Source organism: Physeter macrocephalus, chromosome 20 (assembly GCF_002837175.3).
Source record: "Physeter macrocephalus isolate SW-GA chromosome 20, ASM283717v5, whole genome shotgun sequence".
NCBI lineage: Eukaryota > Metazoa > Chordata > Mammalia > Artiodactyla > Physeteridae > Physeter > Physeter macrocephalus.
This window is the reverse complement of record NC_041233.1, coordinates 1,251,629-1,272,298: the sequence shown is the minus strand read 5'-3', so window position 1 is coordinate 1,272,298 and position 20,670 is coordinate 1,251,629. Positions and strand designations below refer to the sequence as shown.

The window sequence follows — 20,670 nt, the reverse complement described above, 5'->3', positions numbered from 1 at the left end:
GGGCCCAGCCGCTCCGCGGCATGCGGGATCCTCCCAGACCGGGGCGCGAACCCGGCTCCCCTGCATCGGCAGGTGGACGTGCAACCACTGCGCCACCAGGGAAGCCCTTTAAAATATTTTTGTGAAGGAGGAGGAAAACAAGTAAATGTAATTAAAGGAAAGGTGGTGAGACCAAGACAGTGTGGGATTGGGCACTGATTCTCAGAGTGTGGTCCAGACCAGGCATGTTAGCTTCACCTGGGAACTGGTTAGGCACGCAGATTCTCAGCTCCACTCTGGATGTCCTGAATCGGAAACTCTTGGGATGGGGCTGGCAATCTGTGTTTTAGTCCCAGGTCATTCGGATACAGGCAGTTTGAGACCCACTGAGGATTAACCAAAATAATCTCAGTGTATTTCAAGAAGGAAGTATAAGAAAATTGATCACGTTGATCACAATGAACTCGGGTAGGACACCGAACTAGAAAATCACCATGATGGCAAATTCATAATATGTTCAAACTGGAAAGAACGTTAGAGGTGATTCAGTAACGGCCGTGACTTAACGGATAGGAAGGCCCAAGGAGGCAGCGCTTACAGAGACCACGCACCTAACGCAGGTCAGGGCAGGTGGGTGTGATGCAGGGCTCTAGCTTCTCAGTGCAGCCTGCCCGGCCCATCACGGTACAGTGTACTGATTTCCTCCAGTTAGGGAAGGCCTCCTTACTATCATTTTTCTCCTTTGCAAATTGATTAGATTGAGTAAAATAGGAATCTGATGAGTGACTTAGTGTTCAGGTTTCTGTGTTAATGAGATTATTTCCTTCAATATTGTGATATTTCAAAAGTATTTTTAAATTCAGATTAAAACTGATTTAGTATTTTGGAAAAATCTTGCTTGATGGTGAAATGCATAAAGGGAAGTGTAGGCCATGTGAATGCTTTTTGCGTTTGGCGACTTTCGTTCCCACCTGACTTCTGTGTTTTCTTCCCTTGACAGACTGGGCTCTCTGGGAACCTGATCGTGCTTTCTGTCCTGTACAAAGGAGGACTGCTGATGGGCAGTGCCCACATGACAGTGGGTGAACTCTCTTCCTTCCTAATGTATGCTTTCTGGGTTGGATTAAGCATTGGAGGTATATAATTTAAATAGGCTTGGGGAATTACAAATCAAAAACAGGGTCATAGTTTCTGAAATGAAAACTTAACTCTCCCGTTACTCCACCTCTCATCAATTAACTAACTGCAAAAACCTCTCCTAGAATGTTACTCCAACTTGACTTTGAAAGAAAGAGCAAAGATACAAGTGGGATCCTCCCTGGGGTTGGGAATTTCCAGGGTTTTGCAGGCCCCCCGTAGCTGGGGAAGCTCCGGGTCTCACTGGAGCTCTTTCCAGCTGCATGTAGGGCAGCCTGCTCCCTTTCACCGTAGGACGGATGCCAGGGAGGAAGAGTGGTGCGAACAGGCGTGTGCAGGAACCCCCGTCCTCCGGTGGTGCTTCCGTGATGGGCAGGTCACTGGTGGGGAGTAAAGTTCCTTCTGTACAAAGTCAGCCGTGTTCAAAACTAGTGAATAATCACAGATATAAATGGTAAAGTACATGAAGCACAGTTGCTTGCTTTTGCCAAGAATCGAAGATGAGCTTTCATTGTCTACTTCTGAGTGAAGGGAAGCAAGATCCGTGGAGACTGCGAGGTTTTCTTTTCTGTAGCTTTCCTGAGGCCCCAGCCAACTGGGAGCAGATGATTTCCTGCTTTTTGTTTTCCTTCTTCTCTTTGAAAAGAGATGGAAAGGTTAGATAAACATTGAAGTCTGGTTCAAGGAGCTCAGGTATCCCATGGGGGTCACCTCAACCTGACACTCCTGTTGTTTTCAGGGTTTCAGGGTTTTCTACTGGTTAAAGGTATAGGCTTTTCCTTAGACATCTGCAGGCAAGTGAGGATATTTTCTGGACTGAGATTTCCAGAGACCCCTTTAAAAATAGCATTTTAGTGCCTCTGGCTGGTCTTGAAGACACACCTGATCAAGACACTTCTGGGTGCTGAGTGACTTGCTTGGGAAGCGCGAGGGCCAGTTCAGGAGGACAGAGCAATGACGGTGTTGCTCTTTTCTCTCCGTCTCTTGGGTTGGGCCCGTCGGGCTGTAGGCTCGCACAGCCGTGTGGGTGGGTTCCTTTCAGCCTTCTGTCCCACCTCAGAGCGGACTTGTCTGCCGCCACCTTCCCTCTCTGTGGCCTTCCTGTGCACGGTCCATGCTTGACCGCTGTCAGCTTTCCTCCTGCCTCCCCCCAATCTTGCGTTTTCTGCCACATTTGTCTTGATCTTTCTTAGTCCCTCTGCTGACACCTCCTTTTTTCCATAGTACTTGACCTGATAGACGCTACCTCTGTTTTGGGGTATTCTGCTACCCTACCTTTTGTCCCAAGGTCATAGCTGTGTCTTGCACAGAAATTGGTTGGAAACACAGTTCCCGTCCCCGGGGAGTCAGTTACCTCCCCTGGTCACAGATGTGCTGCTGAGGCTTTGTCTGTGCTTGAGACTTTGGGGGGCTCGGCCTCCTGAGCCACAGGCCACCCCCCGGCTCTGGTTGATGGTTCCTGCCATCTGGCAGTGGAGAGAGGAGTGAAGTGTGGAAAGGACTGTAGGGGCCTGTTACAGGTTGGGTTGGGTTTTAAATGTTTTTGTGCAGCTCACTGTTCAGAGTGATTCTGTAAGGAATCTACGATCAAGAAATCCTGTGTTATTTATTAAATAAATCAGAATTTTTATATGTTGGTTCCTGCTTAGAATAGATGTTACTGAAAAAAAAAACCCACAATAAATTCTACATTTATTTTCTGTTGTGAGAGGGTCAGAGGTGCTATTTGAAGGAAAACATGCTTGTTTATTTTATACCAAAGAAGGCTCTTACATCTTCCTATCGAACGCAATATCTTTTTTCTTACATTTTTATTGAGGGGAAATTCACGTAACACAAACTTAATCATTTTTAAATGTACAGCTCAGTGGCATTTAGTACATTCACAGTGTTGTGCAGCCATACCTCTGTTTAGTTCCAAAATATTTTCCTCACCTCGAAGAAAAGCCCATACTCATCAAGCAGTCTATACCCCCCTCTCCAGCCCCTAGCAACCAGTTTGCTTTCTATCTGTATGTATTTACTTATTCCGGATATTTCACGTGAATGGAATTATATAGTTTATGGCCTTGTGTGTTTCGCTTCTTTCCCTTTGCATGTTTTCAAAGTTCACCCACATTGTAGCATGTACTTCATTCCTTTTTGTGGTTGAATAATATTCGATTGTATGGATAGACCACATTTTGTTTATCCAGGGCCATTTTGTCTTTGTTTCTGTTTTCCAGAGTCTAAACTCTTTACTATGTTGTGAACTACTTCCGACTCTTTCCCTTGACTTTTCCTTCCTTCCTTCCTTCCTTCCTTCCTTCCTTCCTTCCTTCCTTCCTTCCTTCCTTCCTTCCTTCCTTCCAATTAATAGACTTCATAAAAGAGCAGGTTTAGGGGTTTCCCTGGTGGCACAGTGGTTAAGAATCCGCCTGCCAATGCAGGGGACACTGGTTCAAGCCCTGGTCCGGGAAGATCCCACATGCCGTGGAGCAGCTAGGCCTGTATGCCACAACTCCTGAGCCTGCGCTCTAGAGCCCGTGAGCCACAGCTACTGAGCCCACGTGCCACAACTACTGAGCCCACGTGCCACAACTACTGAGCCTGAGCTCTAGAGCCCATGCTCCACCACAAGAGAAGCCACCACAATGAGAAGCCCGCGCACCACAACCAAGAGTAGCCCCCGCTCGCCGCAACTAGAGAAACCCCGCGTGCGGCAACAAAGACCCAACGCAGCCAAAAAAAAGCAGTTTTAGGTTCACAGCAAAGTTGAGCAGAAAGTACAGAGAGTCCCATAGACCCCCCGCCCCCCATGCACAGACTCCCCCATTTATCAGCATCCCCCACCAGATGGTGCATTTGTTATAATCGATGAACATACACCGACACGTTATCACCTAAGTCCAGAGTCTACCTTAGGGGGTCACTCGTAGAGTTGTACATTCTGTGGGTCTGGACAAATGTATAATGGCATGTATCCAGGGTAGTGTCACTACCCTAAAAATCCTCTGTGCTCTGCCTATTCATCCTTCCTTCCCGCCAACCCCTGGAAACCACTGATTTTTTTTACTGTCTCCACAGTTTTGCCTTTTCCAGATGTCGTATTGTTGAAATCATGCAGTGTGGAGCCTTTTCACCTTAGCTTCCTTCACTTAGTAGTAGGCATTGAAGGTCCCTCCATGTCTTCTCATGGCTCAGTAGCCCTTTTCTTTTTAATGTTGTCTGGATGGACCACAGTTTATCCATTAAAAGGTCATCTTTGTTGCTTCCAAGTTTTGGCAGTTATGAATAAAGCTGCTGTAAACATTTGTGTGCAGGTTTTTGTGTGGATATAAGTTTTCATCTCCTTTGGGTAAACACAAAGGAGCGCGATTGCTAGATTGCATATGTAACAGTATGTTTAGTGTTGTAAGAAATCGCCAAACATTCTTCCAAAGCGGCGGCACCATGTTGCGTTCCCACCAGCAGTGAGTGAGCGTTCCTGTTGCTCCACATCCTTGCCAGCATTTGGTGTTGTTAGAATTTTGGATTTTTGCTGTTCTGATAGGTTCATTGTTGTCATAATTTGCTTTTTTCCCTGGTGACGTGATGCAGAGTATCCTTTTTATATATTTATTTGCCATGGGTGTATCTTCTTTGGTGAGATGGCTGTTTGTCCATTTTTTAATTGGCTGTTTGTTTTCTTATTGTTGAGTTTTAAGAATTCTTTGTATACAATAATCTCCCCTTATCCTCAGTTTCACTTTCTGTAGTTTCTTTTTTTTTTTTTTGCGGTACGCGGGCCTCTCACTGCTGTGGCCTCTCCCGTTGCGGAGCACAGGCTCCGGATGCGCAGGCTCAGCGGCCATGGCTCACGGGCCCAGCCGCTCCGCGGCACGTGGGATCCTTGCAGACCGGGGCACGAACCCGTATCCCCTGCATCGGCAGGTGGACTCGCAACCACTGCGCCACCAGGGAAGCCCCACTTTCTGTAGTTTCAGTGACTTGTGGTCAACTTCAATCTGAACATATTAAATGGAAAATTCCAGAAATAAGTCATAAATTTTAAATTGCACACCATTCTGAGTAGCATGATGAAATCTCATGCCGTCCTGCCTGGGACGTGGGCCATCCCTCTGTCCAGCGCATCCCATCCGTTAGACTTTTGGTAGCTGTCTCAGTGATCAGATGCACTGTGTAGTACTGCAGTGCTTGTATTGATGTGACCCTTGTTTCACTTAATAATGGCCCCAAATTGCAAGAGTGGTGATGCTGGCAATTCAGATATGCCAAAGAGAAGCCATGAAGTGCTTCCTTAAGTGAAAGGGTGAAAGTTCTTGATTTCATAAAGGAAGAGAAAAAATCATATGCTGAGGTTACTGAGATCTATGGTAAGAATGAGTCTTCTAGTCATGAAATTGTGAAGAAGGAAAAAGAAATTCGTGCTGATGTTGCTGTCGCACCTCAAACTGCAAAAGTTACACTACACTGCTTGGTTAAGACGGAAAAGGCATTTAGTTTGTACAAGATACTTGGAGAGAGACCACGTTCACATGACTTGTTACAGTATATTGTTATAATTCTATCTTATTATTAATGTTACTGTCTTACTTTATAAATTAAACTTTATCTTAAGTATGTGTATGTAGGAAAAAAATACAGTTGACCCTTGAACAACATGGGTTTGAACTGTGAGGGTCCACTTATACAGATTTTTTTTCAATAAATACGTACTGTAGTACTACACAATCCACGGATGCAGTTACAGAGGGCTACTACAAAGTTATATATGGATTTTCACATGCAAGGGGGTTGGCGCCCCTAACCCCTGTGTTGCTCAAGGGTCAGCTGTAGTATATATGGGGCACCACGGTTTCAAGCATCCACGGGGGTTTTGGAACGTATCCCCCGCGGATAAGGGGGAACTACTATATTTTGGATACCAGTCTTTTGTCAGATGTGTCTTTTGCAAATAATTTCTCCCTGACTGTGGCCCATCTTCTCATTCTCTTGATGGTGTCTTTCACAGAGCAGAAGTTTTTAATTTTAATGAACTCTAACTTCCTTAATTTTTTCTTTCATGGATTGTGCTTTTGATATGATACTTAAAAAGTCATTGCTGAACAGAAGGTCATGTATGTTTTTCTCTTAGGTTATCTTCTCAGAGTTTTATAGTTTGGCGTTTTACGTTTAGACCACTTTGAGTTAATTTTTGTGAAAAGTGTAAGGTCTGTGTCCTGAATCATTTTTTCAACATGGATGTCTGTTTGTTCCAGCACCATTTGTTGAAAAGTCTACCCTTTCTTCATTGAATTGCATTTGCTCATTTGTCAAAGATCGACTGACTATATGTATGTGGCTCTGTTTCTGACCAATGCATTCTTAATTTAACATGAAGGTTTTAATCCATCGTATCTTGCATAAATAACTGTATACCTTAGACAGAATTTTTTTTTTTTTTTTTTTGCGGTACGCGGGCCTCTCACTGTTGTGGCCTCTCCCGTTGCGGAGCACAGGCTCCGGACGCGCAGGCTCAGCGGCCATGGCTCACGGGCCCAGCCACTCCGCGGCATGTGGGATCTTCCCGGACCGGGGCACGAACCTGTGTCCCCTGCATCGGCAGGCGGACTCTGAACCACTGCGCCACCAGGGAAGCCCTAGACAGAATATTTGAATTGCATTTTTTCAGCATCCTTACTGAGGGAAAGTGTTACAAGTATATGTTCCGGCAGTTGACATGGAGTGTACTTGGAGTTTAAGTTATTAATTAAATCATAGTTCAAAGGTGGCTTTAAGAAGAGGTGGAGTATTTAACATTGCCAAATTTCTTTTCAGTTTTTAGCCTGGTAAAAGTTGTATTTGTTGAGTGTCTGAAAGGAGGGTTTGATTATGTGGATATGTCTTTTAAATGAATATTGGGGTACCTTAAATTCCTTATAAATATGGGATAAGCATTATATTTTATTTATATTGCTATGTTTTTGACTAGGTAGACTTTTATGTAACATTGTGACTTTAATTCAGTGGTTGATTAGTATGACTATATGTATTTATAAATTCCCTGATCTGACCAAACATTAAATCCTTATTAGAAATAATGAAATTGGAGGAGGAGAAACTGAAGGAGCACAAGGGTGTGAGACGGAGGGAATTCTGACGGATTCCTAGGTAGCTGCTTCAAATCAGATTTTATATTAAAAGCAGGCTGTGGTTACTGCTCCCAGACAGGCGGGAGTAGCGAGGGCCGTTTCCTGGCACCGGCGATAGATGTGTGCCTTTGCTTCTCGTCCTCAGGTCTGAGCTCCTTCTACTCAGAGCTGATGAAGGGCCTGGGTGCCGGGGGCCGCCTCTGGGAGCTCCTCGAGAGAGAACCGGAGCTTCCTTTCAATGGTGGGTCTGAAATGGGTTTGCTCCTCTTTGCTGGGATTAAACAGAGGTGGTTTTGGACCGTGACACCAGCTTCCTGCCCCACTTGGGATGGACGAACTTGAGTGGGACGCTGTCCCTTGCATGTGGCAGGGACGGGGCCATCGGTGGGGTGGGCGGTGAGGAAGGACAGCTGCTGGGCGCTGTCATGGGGCCCCAGGGCATCCCTGGAGGCGTGGGTACTGACCACAAAGTGTGCAGCCACTGTTTACCTCCCTGCAGGCGATTCGCTACCACAGACAGCAGGGTAGGAGTGAGTGCAGCTCCCGGGTGCAGATAGGAAGGGCCCGGCCAGTGCCCCAGACTTGTCTTTCTTGGTGCTTTTGACGTGTGTGGGGGCAGGGGGAGGGAGGACAGGAGCAGGGTTCACACGTAGAAAAGCCTCTGAGTTGCCTGGCTTCGGGGGTGGCGTGGAGGGCGCTGGTGCTAATTGGCTGGAGCTGTCTCCTTCATCAGCTGCTTCCCGGGAGGGGAAGCCGGCGCTCCGCTCACTGGGGCAGCTGTGTGGCCTGGGCCAGCCAGCCCAGGGCTGGGGGGCGGGGCTGTAAGCGGCAGCCACTGCCAGCTGCTCGCTGATCCCTAGGGACTGGTGGCTGGCCCCAGGTCAGTAGTGAACGCCCAGTATTCTCCACTGTGACAGGCTGGGAGAGATTGAGCCCCTTCTTCCAAGTCGGGAGCAAGGTTACACAGGACAGAGCAGACCTCCGACCCCCCTCGAGCTCTGGGGCTGTTGTGCAGCGCCCGCCTGTTCATCATCCTCTCAAAACACTGATTTAGAGAAGGTGAGGGAAACCCTAGACAAGGGAACCGCAGAGGCAGCACACAGGGAGAAGGTCACTGGGCTCGCCCGGCTGGCGCCCGGGCTGGAAGCTCCATCCACGGCTCAGTTGGCACGGGCAGGCTGGCTCCTCCTCACCTCGGCGTCCCGTCAGTGAGACTGGGAGGGGGACTTCTGCCTCTCAGGGCTGCGAGGCTCCAGCAAGGTGGCGGGCGTATGGGCGTACTGCCGGTGCAGAGCGGGTTCAGGGAAGCGCTGGTTGGAGGCCTCCTGACTTGCCTGGGAAGAGCCCAGACTCCAGGACTCGCCATGCTAGGCCGTGTCTACAGTCAGACAGGCGGGTACTGGGCTCCGCTGTGAGCCTGAGCTTTGCCCTGAGTGATTGGAGCCCCATCTTCCCTTGCAGAGGGGGCCATTTTAAACGAGAAGAGCTTCCAGGGCGCTTTGGAGTTCAAGAACGTGCATTTCGCGTATCCAGCTCGCCCAGAGGTGCCCATATTCCAGGATTTCAGCCTTTCTATCCCAGCAGGATCCATCACAGCGCTGGTTGGCCCAAGTGGTTCTGGCAAATCAACAGTGATTTCTCTCCTGCTGAGGTTGTACGACCCCAGCGCTGGTGAGTGTCTGAGCACGTTGTAGGACGGGAGGCCTCTCCTGAGCCCCCAGAGAGGATCGGATTACGCAGGGGCCGTGCAGTGCGCGAGTTCTGAACGCAGAGGGTTTGTTCCCAGGAAGGAAATCCCAAACAGAGGATTTACTTTTCGGGCTATGGCAGCTCGTACAGAGGGCCCGTCGGGCACATTGTATATCTTATGTTCGCCACTCAGGTCCAGAGTGACGTCCTGAACCCCACCTCCTCGTCTCCCGTGTGGTGCTTCCTCCACCGGGAGAGGGGCTCCAAGAAGGTGCCTCGGGGCTGCTGAGCACCGCCAGCCACGGCAGCGCCATGAGTAAGTGCCAGTCTGCGCCGGCCCTGAGCTTGTGCAGGAGCCCGGGCTCTCCCTGAAGCCCTCCGGTCCTCCTGCCTGGGGCTGGTGTGCAGACAGGGCACGTGCCGTCACTGATTCGCTTCTGGGCCGCTGCTCCGTTGAAGCTTTCTTGCCGTAGTAGAGATTTTCTTATGGGTTTTTCTCATTCAGGTTATTTTTTTAATTTTTAACTGGATTATAGCAGCTTTCAGAGCAAAGAACACATTATTTTACTTCTTTATATCTTTTTAAAATGTACAGTTGACATACAACATATTAGTTTCAGGTGTATAGCATAATGATTCGATATATGTATATACTGTGAAATGATCACCACAGTGTGTCAAGTTAACATCCATCACCACACCCAGTTACAGAGTTGATATTCTTCTTTGTATCAGAGCTCAGAGAAGGTAGTCTGTTTTTGGATTAAGAAAACAATGATGGGGCCTTCCCAGGCAGTCCAGTGGCTAAGACTCTGTGCTCCCAATGCAGGGGGCCCAGGTTCGATCCCTGGTCAGGGAACTAGATTCCACATGCATGCCGCAACTGAGAGTCCGCATGCTGCAACGAAGACCCAACGCAGCCAAGATAAAATAAAATAAATAAATATTTTTTTAAAAAAAGAATGGTATTTCTCAGCAAGAAAACAATTGTCAGTATAAAATAAAACCATGAATTTAAAGAGTATGTCTTATGGTCTTTTTGGTTACAACAGTGTGAGAGCTGGTTATATGCCAGGTAATTATCTGACTTACAGATCCTGACCCACAGAACCACCAAGTGCATTAAAATGGGTAATTCTACACTGTTTGCCTCTGGAATCACTGCCTTGGTTTACCCTCTACTTGCTGTAAAATTCTGAGTTTAGAAAAATCCTAGTGAGGGGAATGCAAATCAAGTCAAAATACGAAGTCTCTAGTTTCTTCATCACAGTGAATAAATCAAGGAGCAAAGCAACTACACTTACATTCCTGCCTTGTAGAGCCTATAAAACGCTTACACTTTTTAAGTCAAGACCTCAGGTTTTTGTAGGTTTATGAAAGCTTACAGCTGGCTTGTATAATGCCACACACCTAAGTGAGAAGGAATGGGGTTTCTTGTGTTGGTCACTGTCATTGGAATCGGGAAGCATGATTGCGTTCCCTCAAGGTGTAGAGGTAATTCTGTCAGCTGAGGTCACAGAGCTACATCTGTTGAAACACTCTGCCACCGTGTCAAACAGAGTGTTAGTTGCAGGCGGCAGACTCTCCAGCTGTGCTTACCCGGGAAGGCGAGCTGAGTGGACGAGCTGGGTGGGCTTGGTCATCTAACCACTGCAGGGAGATAGTAGGCGTGGACGATCCAGAAAAGTCCCTTTTAGCCCTGAAATTCCCTAAAATACGCTGGTTTTAGATGCTGTTTGGAGATTTTGAGTATCTAATCTTTAAAAAACTGAGTCTGGAATTTTCACACCAGAGCCTTTCTGTGTTTACATAAGTCATTGGCCCCGTGACACCCAGTGACTCTTTCCTTCTTCTCTGCAAGGAACAATCAGTCTTGATGGCCGTGACATCCGTCAGCTAAATCCAGTCTGGCTGAGATCCAGGATTGGGACAGTGAGTCAGGTAGGAGGAGAGCACTCCATTTTTATTACATTTCCTGTTAAAATTGCTTTTGTCACTGCCTTTTTTCTTGGTCTTGAACCTTTCAAAAGAAAAGGAATGGAAGTGTTCTAGATGTATTAAACCAATCTCCAGGGCAGGTTGTTTAGGTTTGTAAATAGTGCTGTTTTCCTGAAAACCTTAAACATTTTAACCACTCGAAGCATTGACTTTATCAGAAGCTTGGGGACTGGCATTACTTGGTAATGCAGATAGTCTAGAAGATTGGGGAAGAAAAGATGCAACGTTTTAGCTTCTTCTGGCTCTTCCTCAATTCTCATTTTCATTACTAGCCAGTCTCCTGTTTTGCGTAATGGGTGTCAGAGTCAAGCAGGCAAAGGCTGTGGCCAGAGCCAGGGTCTCCTTGCAAAGAGGCTGCAGAATTCAAGAACCCTGATGTAATGCGGCCTCTTGGATGAGGCTGTTTTCACAAGACCACTCGGTGCAGGGGAACTTTGACACAGCTGTTGGTATTTTTATCACCAAGCTTCATGCGCAGCAGGCAAACCCAAGCATCCCGACTCCTGAGCCTCTTCCTCTAATGAGCCTTCCCTCAGCACCACTCCACTGGTGGGGGGCAGTGACGGGGGGCTTGGCTCGGTGGTGCAAAGGTAACGGCAGTGCCACAGCCTTATTAGGGAGGGAAAAAGAAGCTGGGAGTTCATTTGCTTTTTAGGACTATTCCACAGAATAGCTCTGTCCAAATGCCACGTTCCCGTCTGCTCTGTATGTATTTCAAAAAGTGATAGATAGAAATGGATTCTCCCATTGCCCTTGGAAGGCAGGCAGCTGGAGAATTCAGACGGGCCCGGGGTCCTCTTCAGGGAGGGGGCTTGCATTTACAGAGCGCCTGCTGTGTGCCGGACGCTTGCAGGTGGCTACTGTGGGACCCCGCGTCCTGCAGAGGGGGACCTACAGGTGATAAAGGCAGTCCTGCTCGTGCGAATGCATGCGTTTTTTAATTGCCCACGGGGTATATTTATGGAGAGTGAACCAGAAACACAGTATATATTCTCTGGGAACCATTTAGCGTCTTAGCTCTAAGTATTGTACTAAGCTCCACTGTATTTACTAGACTGTTGAGATTTGCAATAAATAGGTTTTATTTCCGATGTGTAGGAACCAATTTTGTTTTCTTGCTCAATTGCGGAGAACATTGCCTATGGTGCAGATGACCCTTCCTCGGTGACGGCCGAGCAGGTAGAGAAAGTGGCTGGTGTAGCCAATGCAGCTGCTTTCATCCGACATTTCCCTCAAGGGTTCAACACTGTGGTCGGAGAAAAGGGCGTTCTCCTCTCAGGTACCTTTTTGTTACCCCTTTGCAACAAACACTCTCTAAAACTTCCTGTCTCAGTGTTATTTTCTAATTAGGCTCTTGTCCTTAGAGTTTATGAAATTAACCTTTTTCATTTTCTCACATCTCTTTTGTATGTGGACAACTCCCCAGTTCCTTTCACTTTCCACCCCAGAGGTGTTTCCGGATTCCCACTGGTGTCCCACTGGGTAGTACTCAGCCACAGCAGCTTTCTCTCATCCCAGAAAAGATACATTTTGCAACTCGAGATCCTTGAAAATTGTAGAACATAAGACAGATAGCGCGGATGGCAGGATGATTTGTCCAGGGAGGCAGAGACGGAATCAGGGCAGACGTGCAGCTGAAGGAGCTCCTTCTTCCCCACTTCGTAGGTTACGTGTAGACCCAGGACTTACAAACTTTTCTGTAAAGGACCAGAGAGTAGATGATTTAGGTTTGTGCGTCACACGTGGTCTCTGTCACAGTCTTATTATTATTTTTTAATGACTCTTTTAACACATAAAAACCATTCTCAGCTTGAGGCTGTGCACAGACAGGCCCTGGTCCAGACCTGGCCCAGGTGGAGTCCGCTCTGCCCCGTCCTGGACGAATGGGGGCTCGCAGGGCTGTGGCACCATCTGGCCCGTGGTATCGGCTCGCCCTGCAGGTCGGATCGCCTTTGGGGGCGGTGTTTCCAGGAGGGAAAGAGAAAACAGTTCTGTTGCTTTCGAGTGCAGAAGTGGGACCAGTGAATAGAGAAGTAAATCTTTGGTTAAACACAGATTTTTTTTTTATTACAAATACTCAACTGTACTTCCCTTCATGATGAGCTCTGTCACTGGATGTGTCCGAGCAGGGGATGGAGGCCTCCATGTCGGAGTGAAGGCTGCCAGCTTGGACTGGAGCAGGAGTCCTTTCCAGTGCTAAACTTTTTGCTTGAACTTAGACTACAGACAATTTAACACAAAAACGTTTTAAGTTTGTTGTGTATGATTTGTTTAAACACACGTAGTAGATGAAAAAATGTTTTTTGATAGATTGGAGAAGTTCCGGGAGTAGAACCGCTACTGCGTCCCTGGAACAGACGTGTCCTTGGGCAGGACGCCAGTGTAAGCTGCTGGTGGTGAAATTACCGAGATGGAGGAGTCAGGTTGGGAGCTCCCTGTGCTGTGTCCCGTGAGCACAGCACCTGCTCCCTTGGAACAGGTGCTGCATGTCCTTCCCTCTGACCAGGATTCTCAAGCTCCATCTCCCAGTGGAATAACCAAAGGTTTCAGTCTACCCTGGAGGAAGGGTGGGCATCTAGCAGTAGGCCCCCCGTGTGCTCATTGGCACTGGGGTTTTCAGAGCTGACCAGAGCCCTTGCTGGCCGCTCTGCTGACCCACACTGAGCACTCAGACCCCCACCAACCAGAGAATTGGGAAAGGAAGGGTTTTTCCTCCTTGCCTCATCGTGAGGGTGGGGTTGCCTGGTTGAGGACAGCTTTTAGCACCACCACCCATTTCAATTTAAATGATTAACTTGTCTTAGATGAAATAATAAGTAGGTTCAGCCAGTAACATCAACCCAAAAGGAATGTTTTCGTCACCGAAAGTGGAGTTGGGTTTCCTAACGTGAACTAAGTTGGGAGGAGTGAGTTGAGTCCTGCTCTGAGACTTCACCAGTTATTACTTAGGAGAGTGTCCCGGGGGGAGGAGAGGGTGGGGTGGAGCAGGGGTGAGGAGGGGAGGTATCATCTGTCTGTCCCTTCCCCCCCTCCCCCACACCGCCCCCTTGTGTTTAGTAGAATTTGAATTTTACACAGGGGGCTGGCTAGAATGGCATAGTCTATCTGTTGCCCCCAGTTTCATACACGCACAAGGTACCGCGTGTGTCGGTTGTTCCCTGGGGCAGGAAAAGAAAACAGCGTGAGAGTGGAAGTATGGAGTAGTGTTCTGGGCGGACAGCGGAGTGACCAGCCCCTGCTCCTTTCGCTCCTGGCCATCTCACGCACTGCTCTAACTTTCTCGAGTCTCCCGTTTGTTTCCTGCTACAAGAGGTGCTCTTTTGGGGGGGGCACGGCACGTGTGTGGTTAAAAGCGCACCCCACTGTTCAGACCTCGGCTCTGCCACTGTCCAGCTGTGAGGCCTCTCGCAGGATATTTGTGCCTCAGCTTTTCACCTGTAAAAAGAGAATCATTATAGGATCTACTTCAAAGGCTTGTTTTTGAGATGAAATGAAGTAATACATGTAATGCATTTAGGAAATGCCTGGGACGTAGGAATTCCTCAATGTTAGCCATGATAATAATTGTTGTTACTATTAATCTTGAGATAGATGAGGAAACATTATAATATTTAAAACATAGGTTTCTGTTCTCGCATCTATCTCAACGATGACGGAGAAACTACCTTCAAATTGCCACTGGCTCATCAGAAAAGCCTATTACCAAGAATTTTTGATAAGGCCTTCAATTTAAAAATGTATATATTGTCATTGTCAGGTGGGCAGAAACAGCGAATTGCGATTGCCCGTGCTCTGCTTAAGGTAAGCCCAAAGCCTCTCGGCGAGGTTGGCATCGTTCTTAATCAGGACCTTGTAATTTGTAGTGTGCAACTTTTCTTCTTCTTCCTTTTTCTTGGGAAGGGGCTGGTGGGTATATGGTTGACAGTTCTGGTGAAAGATGAGTTGGGAATTCCACTGAGTACCTGTGGTCCAAATTTAGCAAGTGTTTCCTGAGTATTAGGAGCCAGAGGGAGAACAGTTTAACACACAGCTCTTCCATCAAGAAGCGTACAGAATATTTTAAAAACGTCTCTATGTGTGTAACTGAGTCACTTTGCTGTGCAGCAGAGATTGGCACAGTATGGTATATCAACTACACTTCAGTACAAAAAAATAATAAAATTAAAGAAGCATACAGTCTAACTGGTGGAGTAGTGATTATATCAAAATACCAAAATAATACAAGTATGCTTACTTGTATAATCTGTAATCGCCTGCTAAACTGAATAGCACAGACTTGAAATACTGATACAAGACTCCTAAGAGGAGAGGGAAAAGCTGAAAGTCATAGACATTGTATTTTTTAGGAAATGATGGCCTTCTCCTTTGTTATATAACTATTCTCCTCAGATTTATAGGTGATTTTTTTTTAAAAACAGCTTTATTGAAGCATGATTTACATATCATAAGGTTGACCAGTTTTAAATGTACTTTTCAGTGACTTTTAGTAAATTTAAAGAGTTGTGCACCCATCACACAATCCAATTTTAGAACATTTCTATCACCCTGATACCTTTTGCAACCTTTCTGCCTTCCCAGCCCCAGCCTGCCACTAATCTGCTTTCTGTTTGTCTAGATTTGCCTTTCTGGACATTTCAGATAAATGGAATCAGACAAGATACGGTCTTCTGCTTCTAGCCTCTTTCACTAGTATAGTTTTTGAGGTCCCTCCATGTTGTAGCCTATATCAGTACTTTATTCCTTTCCATTCCTTTGTATGGACAGACCACAATTTGTTTATCACACACACGTTAATGAACTTTTGGGTTGTTTCCGGTTTAGGGCTGTTGTGAATAGCACCGCTCCGAGTGAATAGCGTACAAGCTTTTGTGTGGGCATGTTTTCATTTCTTACGGATAGATTCCTAGACAGAGCTAGAATTTATGTGTTTCTCAGTTCTGTGTGTACTACGCCTAGCTAAACTACAAGCAGGACCTTGAAAGTCTAGACTCCATCCGACTCACTTTAGAGCCCCACTTCATACTGTTAGTTGATTCACCAGCAGGTTAAAACTGCACTATGAAGAATATCTGGTGCATTGATCACTGTGATCATGGTTTAAAATCATCTCTAAATCTTCCATTTATGAGCTTATCTCAGACACTTATGAGCTTGTTTTTCTTCTTTTGTAGCAGCTTTATTGATAGAATTCACACACTCTACAGTTCACCCATGGAAAGCGTACAGTTCAGTGTTAGCGTATTCAGAGTTGTGCATCCATCACCATAATCAATTTTAGAACATTTTCATCACCCCCACAATAGCATCCACACACCACCCTGCCTATTTCCCCATTGACCCCAGTCCTGGGTAACGACTCTGCCCCTGCAGAGCTGCCTGCTGTGGACACTCCCTCTAAGTGGAATCGCACACGAGGTGGACTTCTGTGTCTGGCTCCTCTCGTTCAGCAGAGTGTTTTCAAGGGTCATCCGTGCTGTATCATGTATCAGTGCTTTATTTCGTTTTATTACTGAGAGTTGGTGTTTTTCTAATAAAATTATGTTTTCTTTTCCTTTTAATGTTTTTCCTTCTTCAGAATCCCAGAATTCTTCTCCTAGATGAAGCAACCAGGTGAGGCTATCTTAATGTGTAATTGGATTAAACCAAATTCTTCCCCTATCACAAACTTTTATTCTGTACTTCAAGTGATGAGAATGCCTTACACTTTAAAGTCACGGGGTCTGAATTAATCACGACAGTTGGGAGGCAGTGGGCAGGCTGAGTCATGAGTTGAGGGTTCTAGTTCCAAGTCAGACATTTGTGAATCCCTGATCACCAGTCAGCAACTGTGCAAAATGCTTTTAACTTACATGGTGGTAGTTCTCTGGAGATCAAGGGTCCAAAGCTTCTCTTTTTTATAGTAACTTTATAATATAAAATATAGATAGTTGATCCAAGAAGTTGCAATTTTGATCATAGTGAAAATTGGCTGCTAATGAGGGGCCAGTGTACATGTACCAGGAAATACACGCATGAACAGTGTGCGTGGCCCTTGATGTCTTTGCTTTCCTGTGGGCTCTCCTATTTAGCGCACTGGATGCTGAAAATGAGTACCTCGTTCAGCAAGCTCTGGATCGACTGATGGAAGGAAGGACGGTGTTCATCATCGCCCATCGTCTGTCCACCATTAAGAATGCCAATATGGTAGCTGTCCTTGACCGGGGGAAGGTCACCGAGTGTGGGAAACACGAAGAACTGCTTTCGAAACCAGACGGGATATACAGGAAATTAATGAATAAACAGAGTTTTATTTCAGCGTAAAGAAGCAATTATTGGTAAACTTAATATGAGACACTTTAAAGCAAAGCAGCACTGCAGGAAAGAAAATTTTTAAAAACCCAGGCTGTATGAAATCTGTAAATCATACTTCAAGTTATTTGAAATCTGCCTATTTTTTCCAAAGATTGTAAAATATTGTTTTGAGATCGACCTGTTCTCAAGACCTTTTTATTCAGAGTTTTAATAATTGTAACTTTCTAAATTTCTAGCTCACTGAAGTTATTTTCAGGTTTTGTACTTTTATCTTGGAATATTTTGATTAATATAGCCTGGCACCTCACTTTCTTTTATCTGCTGTTATAAATTGAAGCTATTGTCAAATGACAACTTTTAAAAGGGAATTATAAATAAAGAGCCTAATTATTTTAGGCCACTTTACCAATCACTGTGTAATCTCTTGGGAGTACTCTACCTACTTCGGGTATCATTTTACCAGGTAGCATAATAGAAGGTGAAAATCTAACCCTTTCTTTTATCCTGATAATCTCATAAAGCAAACCTGACATATATATATATGTGTGTACCTATATATATATGTATCTTTCTATATATGTATTTGTATATATACACACACAGAAATAGTTAATGTCACATGGCCAGGAGGGATCATGTGTATTCCCCATCTCCTCTGTCTCCAGAGGTGTGCAAGGTCAGGGACATGTGTTCCTCTGGGCTGAGACTGTGTTTGGATGTGTGCATTTTCAACATTTTGGGCACATGAGAACCTGATGAGTTGTGAGAAGGGAAGAGGCCCCATCCTTTGACTATGAGAACTTCTGATTTCATTATTTACATATTTGTTTCTGTGAATTTGGGAAGCCAGGTATTATCAAGAAGGATGTAAAAATGAATTTTACACTTATGTTGTCTGAGGCATGTATCTTGAAAATTATCTTTTAAGAGTTTATAATTCCTAGCCAAATTTTACAGCTTTTTATCAGTTACTTGGTTTTGAAATTTCATTCAATGAGGCTAAATTCCAAAATTATTAATATAACTGTAATGTTCAATCTTAAAACATTTGAAGGAAGCTCATATGTTCTTGCTATTCTGCAGGAGATCAAGAAACCTTAAGAGCTTGTCACTCTTCTGAAAAGAGGACATAACTAACCATCTTTCTTTTATTTGTGGTCATAATTTTATTCACCTAAATTTCTGAAAATTCCTCAAGCAATGCTGACGCCATTGGATTTGTCGTATTTCATATCAGCACCATTAATTTGCTGTTGCCTCAAGAAAAAGTACTTTTCTACATTGATAATGCCAGAACCTAAGAAGTAACAGTGTTGATGTGATTAAAATGGAAGTTTCCTCGTGTCCTAAGTATTGATTAGTTTCCTGATTATACTGGAAGAAACCACTATTTCATAAGCATGGAGTATTACATTTCATTCTACGCAAGGGAATTTATTAATGAATAAAATGAATTCAGTGAATGAATGAACTCAGTGTTCTTTGAATTAGTAAGCAGTACACCTGTGACAGTCATTTTAACAAGCTTTACTTGTTTTCTTCATGGTTTACTACGATGGTATAGTTCTCAGAAAGCAAACAAATACAATCACAAGGTTGGATCTGAGGGAATTCTCTTTGTGCCATAGAAATATTTACAAAATTGAATTTGATCATTATATTTTATTTTCTTATACAAGGTGTTTAATTGTGTCTTGGGTAACATTTTGTATCATGGATTAAAATTCAAGCACATTACATTTATTGTGCACTTTATTTCTATTATTATTACAGATGCAGCTTAATTGTCATTTGCCACTCACTGATAGGGTTTTGATATGAGTCTGCAAGCAGTTGATTTTTTATGCAGTCAAACCTCTCTGCTAACGATAATCTGTATCTGCAGCCGCTCCCCAGCGCTGGCATCACCGCCTCAGCTCCACCTCAGATCATCAGGCATTAGATTCTCATAAGGAGTGCGCCACCTAGATCCTCGCATGCGCAGTTCACAGTAGGGTTCGCACTCCTGTGAGAATCTAATGCCGCCGCTGATCTGATAGGAGGTGGAGCTCAGGCGGTAATGCGAGCGATGGGGAGCGGCTGTGAATACAGATGAAGCTTTGCTCGCTCACCCAGTGCTCATCTCCTGCTGTGCGGCCTGGTTCCTAACAGGCCATAGACTGGTAGCGGTCCGTGGCCCGGGGTTGGGGACCCCTGATATAGAAGATAAGCAAAAAGAAATTTAAATCACGTGAAAGCCTCCACGTGAAGATAAAATGTCGCATCAGTGAGCTTAGTGTTTTGTTGTCTGCTCTCCCAGGCTCCTCTGTGTACAAGGTCTCTGACCTTGGACCTGACTGGTTCCCAGGAAATAATCACAAATTAAACCATTATAGGCCGTACCCTGTATATGTACTTTTATAAAGTAGGGTTCCACTTAGGGAAATCCATTTTATTCCATAAAAGTGCCAAAGCTGTTAGAAAATAAATGAAAACAAATGTAAATGTTGTAAAACATTAAGTATATTAATGAAAGAAGTATATGGAAACTGCATTGTAAACGTTCGTTTGAGGGTGTTGGTTTTTCTACGTTTTTACATCTGAGGCATCATGGAGCTTAGCTGGTAATCTCCATTCAACTCATTCAATAAACACTTATGGAGCATCTTCTATTTTGTTAGGTCCTGTGCTAGGTGCTGGCTGCGCCTCCCTCATGAAGCTGGCACAGGGGTCCACAAGCTGTGACCTGCTACCTGTTTTGTATGGCCTGCCAAGCTAAGGATGGTTTCTACAGTTTTAAATGGTTTAAAAAAAATTCATAATACATGAAAGGTATATGAAATTCAAATTTCAGTGTCCATAAGTAGAATTTTATTGGAACACAGCCATACTCAGGGCAACAGACAGCAAGCTGGAGATTCTTCCTCTCTGGCCCTTGACAGAAAAAGTTTGCAGCCTCCAGCACTGGGGAAAACAACACACATTCTTCACTGCTTGAAGGACGTTTAAAATATGCTGAAATTTAGAGTTATCTCAAGAAGTTCCATTGCCACTAGATGGGGGCCTTGGAAATGACTGGGCCTGGATAATTTCCATGATGAGTTCTTCATTGTACCCCTGCCTTTCCATTTGAAGAGGATCATAATTACTGTGTTGCTGAGAATGGAATTCTGATAGTTCTACCACATCTGTAGGAAATAATCCTGGCTGCTTTCCTGTTGTTGACTGCAGGCATGAGTCCCACATCAATCGGTTTGGTCTTAAGAGAATGGGCTGAGTTTTAGGAAGGCTGGCCAGAGGGAGGCACACCTAGGCTGAGAATCTTACACACACACATGCTGCACTTGTGGGGTATTTTTCTTTTTCTCTTAGTGAAACAAAAATGGGCTTATATTGCACACACTAATTTTTAACCAACCTGCTTTTTTTATTTGATAATATCTTCCTACATCTGCAAGTATTCATTACACACATCCACATGTAT

At 45.1% G+C, this 20,670-nt stretch overlaps 1 protein-coding gene across 3 annotated transcripts in view; it reads left to right on the top strand.

Moving 5' to 3' along the window:
* Positions 1-18,944, top strand: part of ABCB10 (ATP binding cassette subfamily B member 10) — a 33,414-nt gene extending 14,470 nt beyond the window's left edge. For 2 of the 3 annotated variants that reach the window (XM_028481709.2, XM_024117551.3), the window contains exons 6-13: positions 980-1,115; positions 7,375-7,470; positions 8,691-8,900; positions 10,780-10,859; positions 12,015-12,195; positions 14,674-14,717; positions 16,492-16,526; positions 16,985-18,944. In XM_028481709.2, the coding sequence (XP_028337510.1) occupies positions 980-1,115; positions 7,375-7,470; positions 8,691-8,900; positions 10,780-10,859; positions 12,015-12,195; positions 14,674-14,717; positions 16,492-16,526; positions 16,985-17,216 (1,014 nt within the window). In that variant the 3' untranslated portion in view covers positions 17,217-18,944. The remainder of the gene's footprint in view (positions 1-979; positions 1,116-7,374; positions 7,471-8,690; positions 8,901-10,779; positions 10,860-12,014; positions 12,196-14,673; positions 14,718-16,491; positions 16,527-16,984) is intronic. The other variant, XM_055081313.1, reaches the window with a different exon arrangement.
* Positions 18,945-20,670: the final 1,726 nt, after the last annotated feature.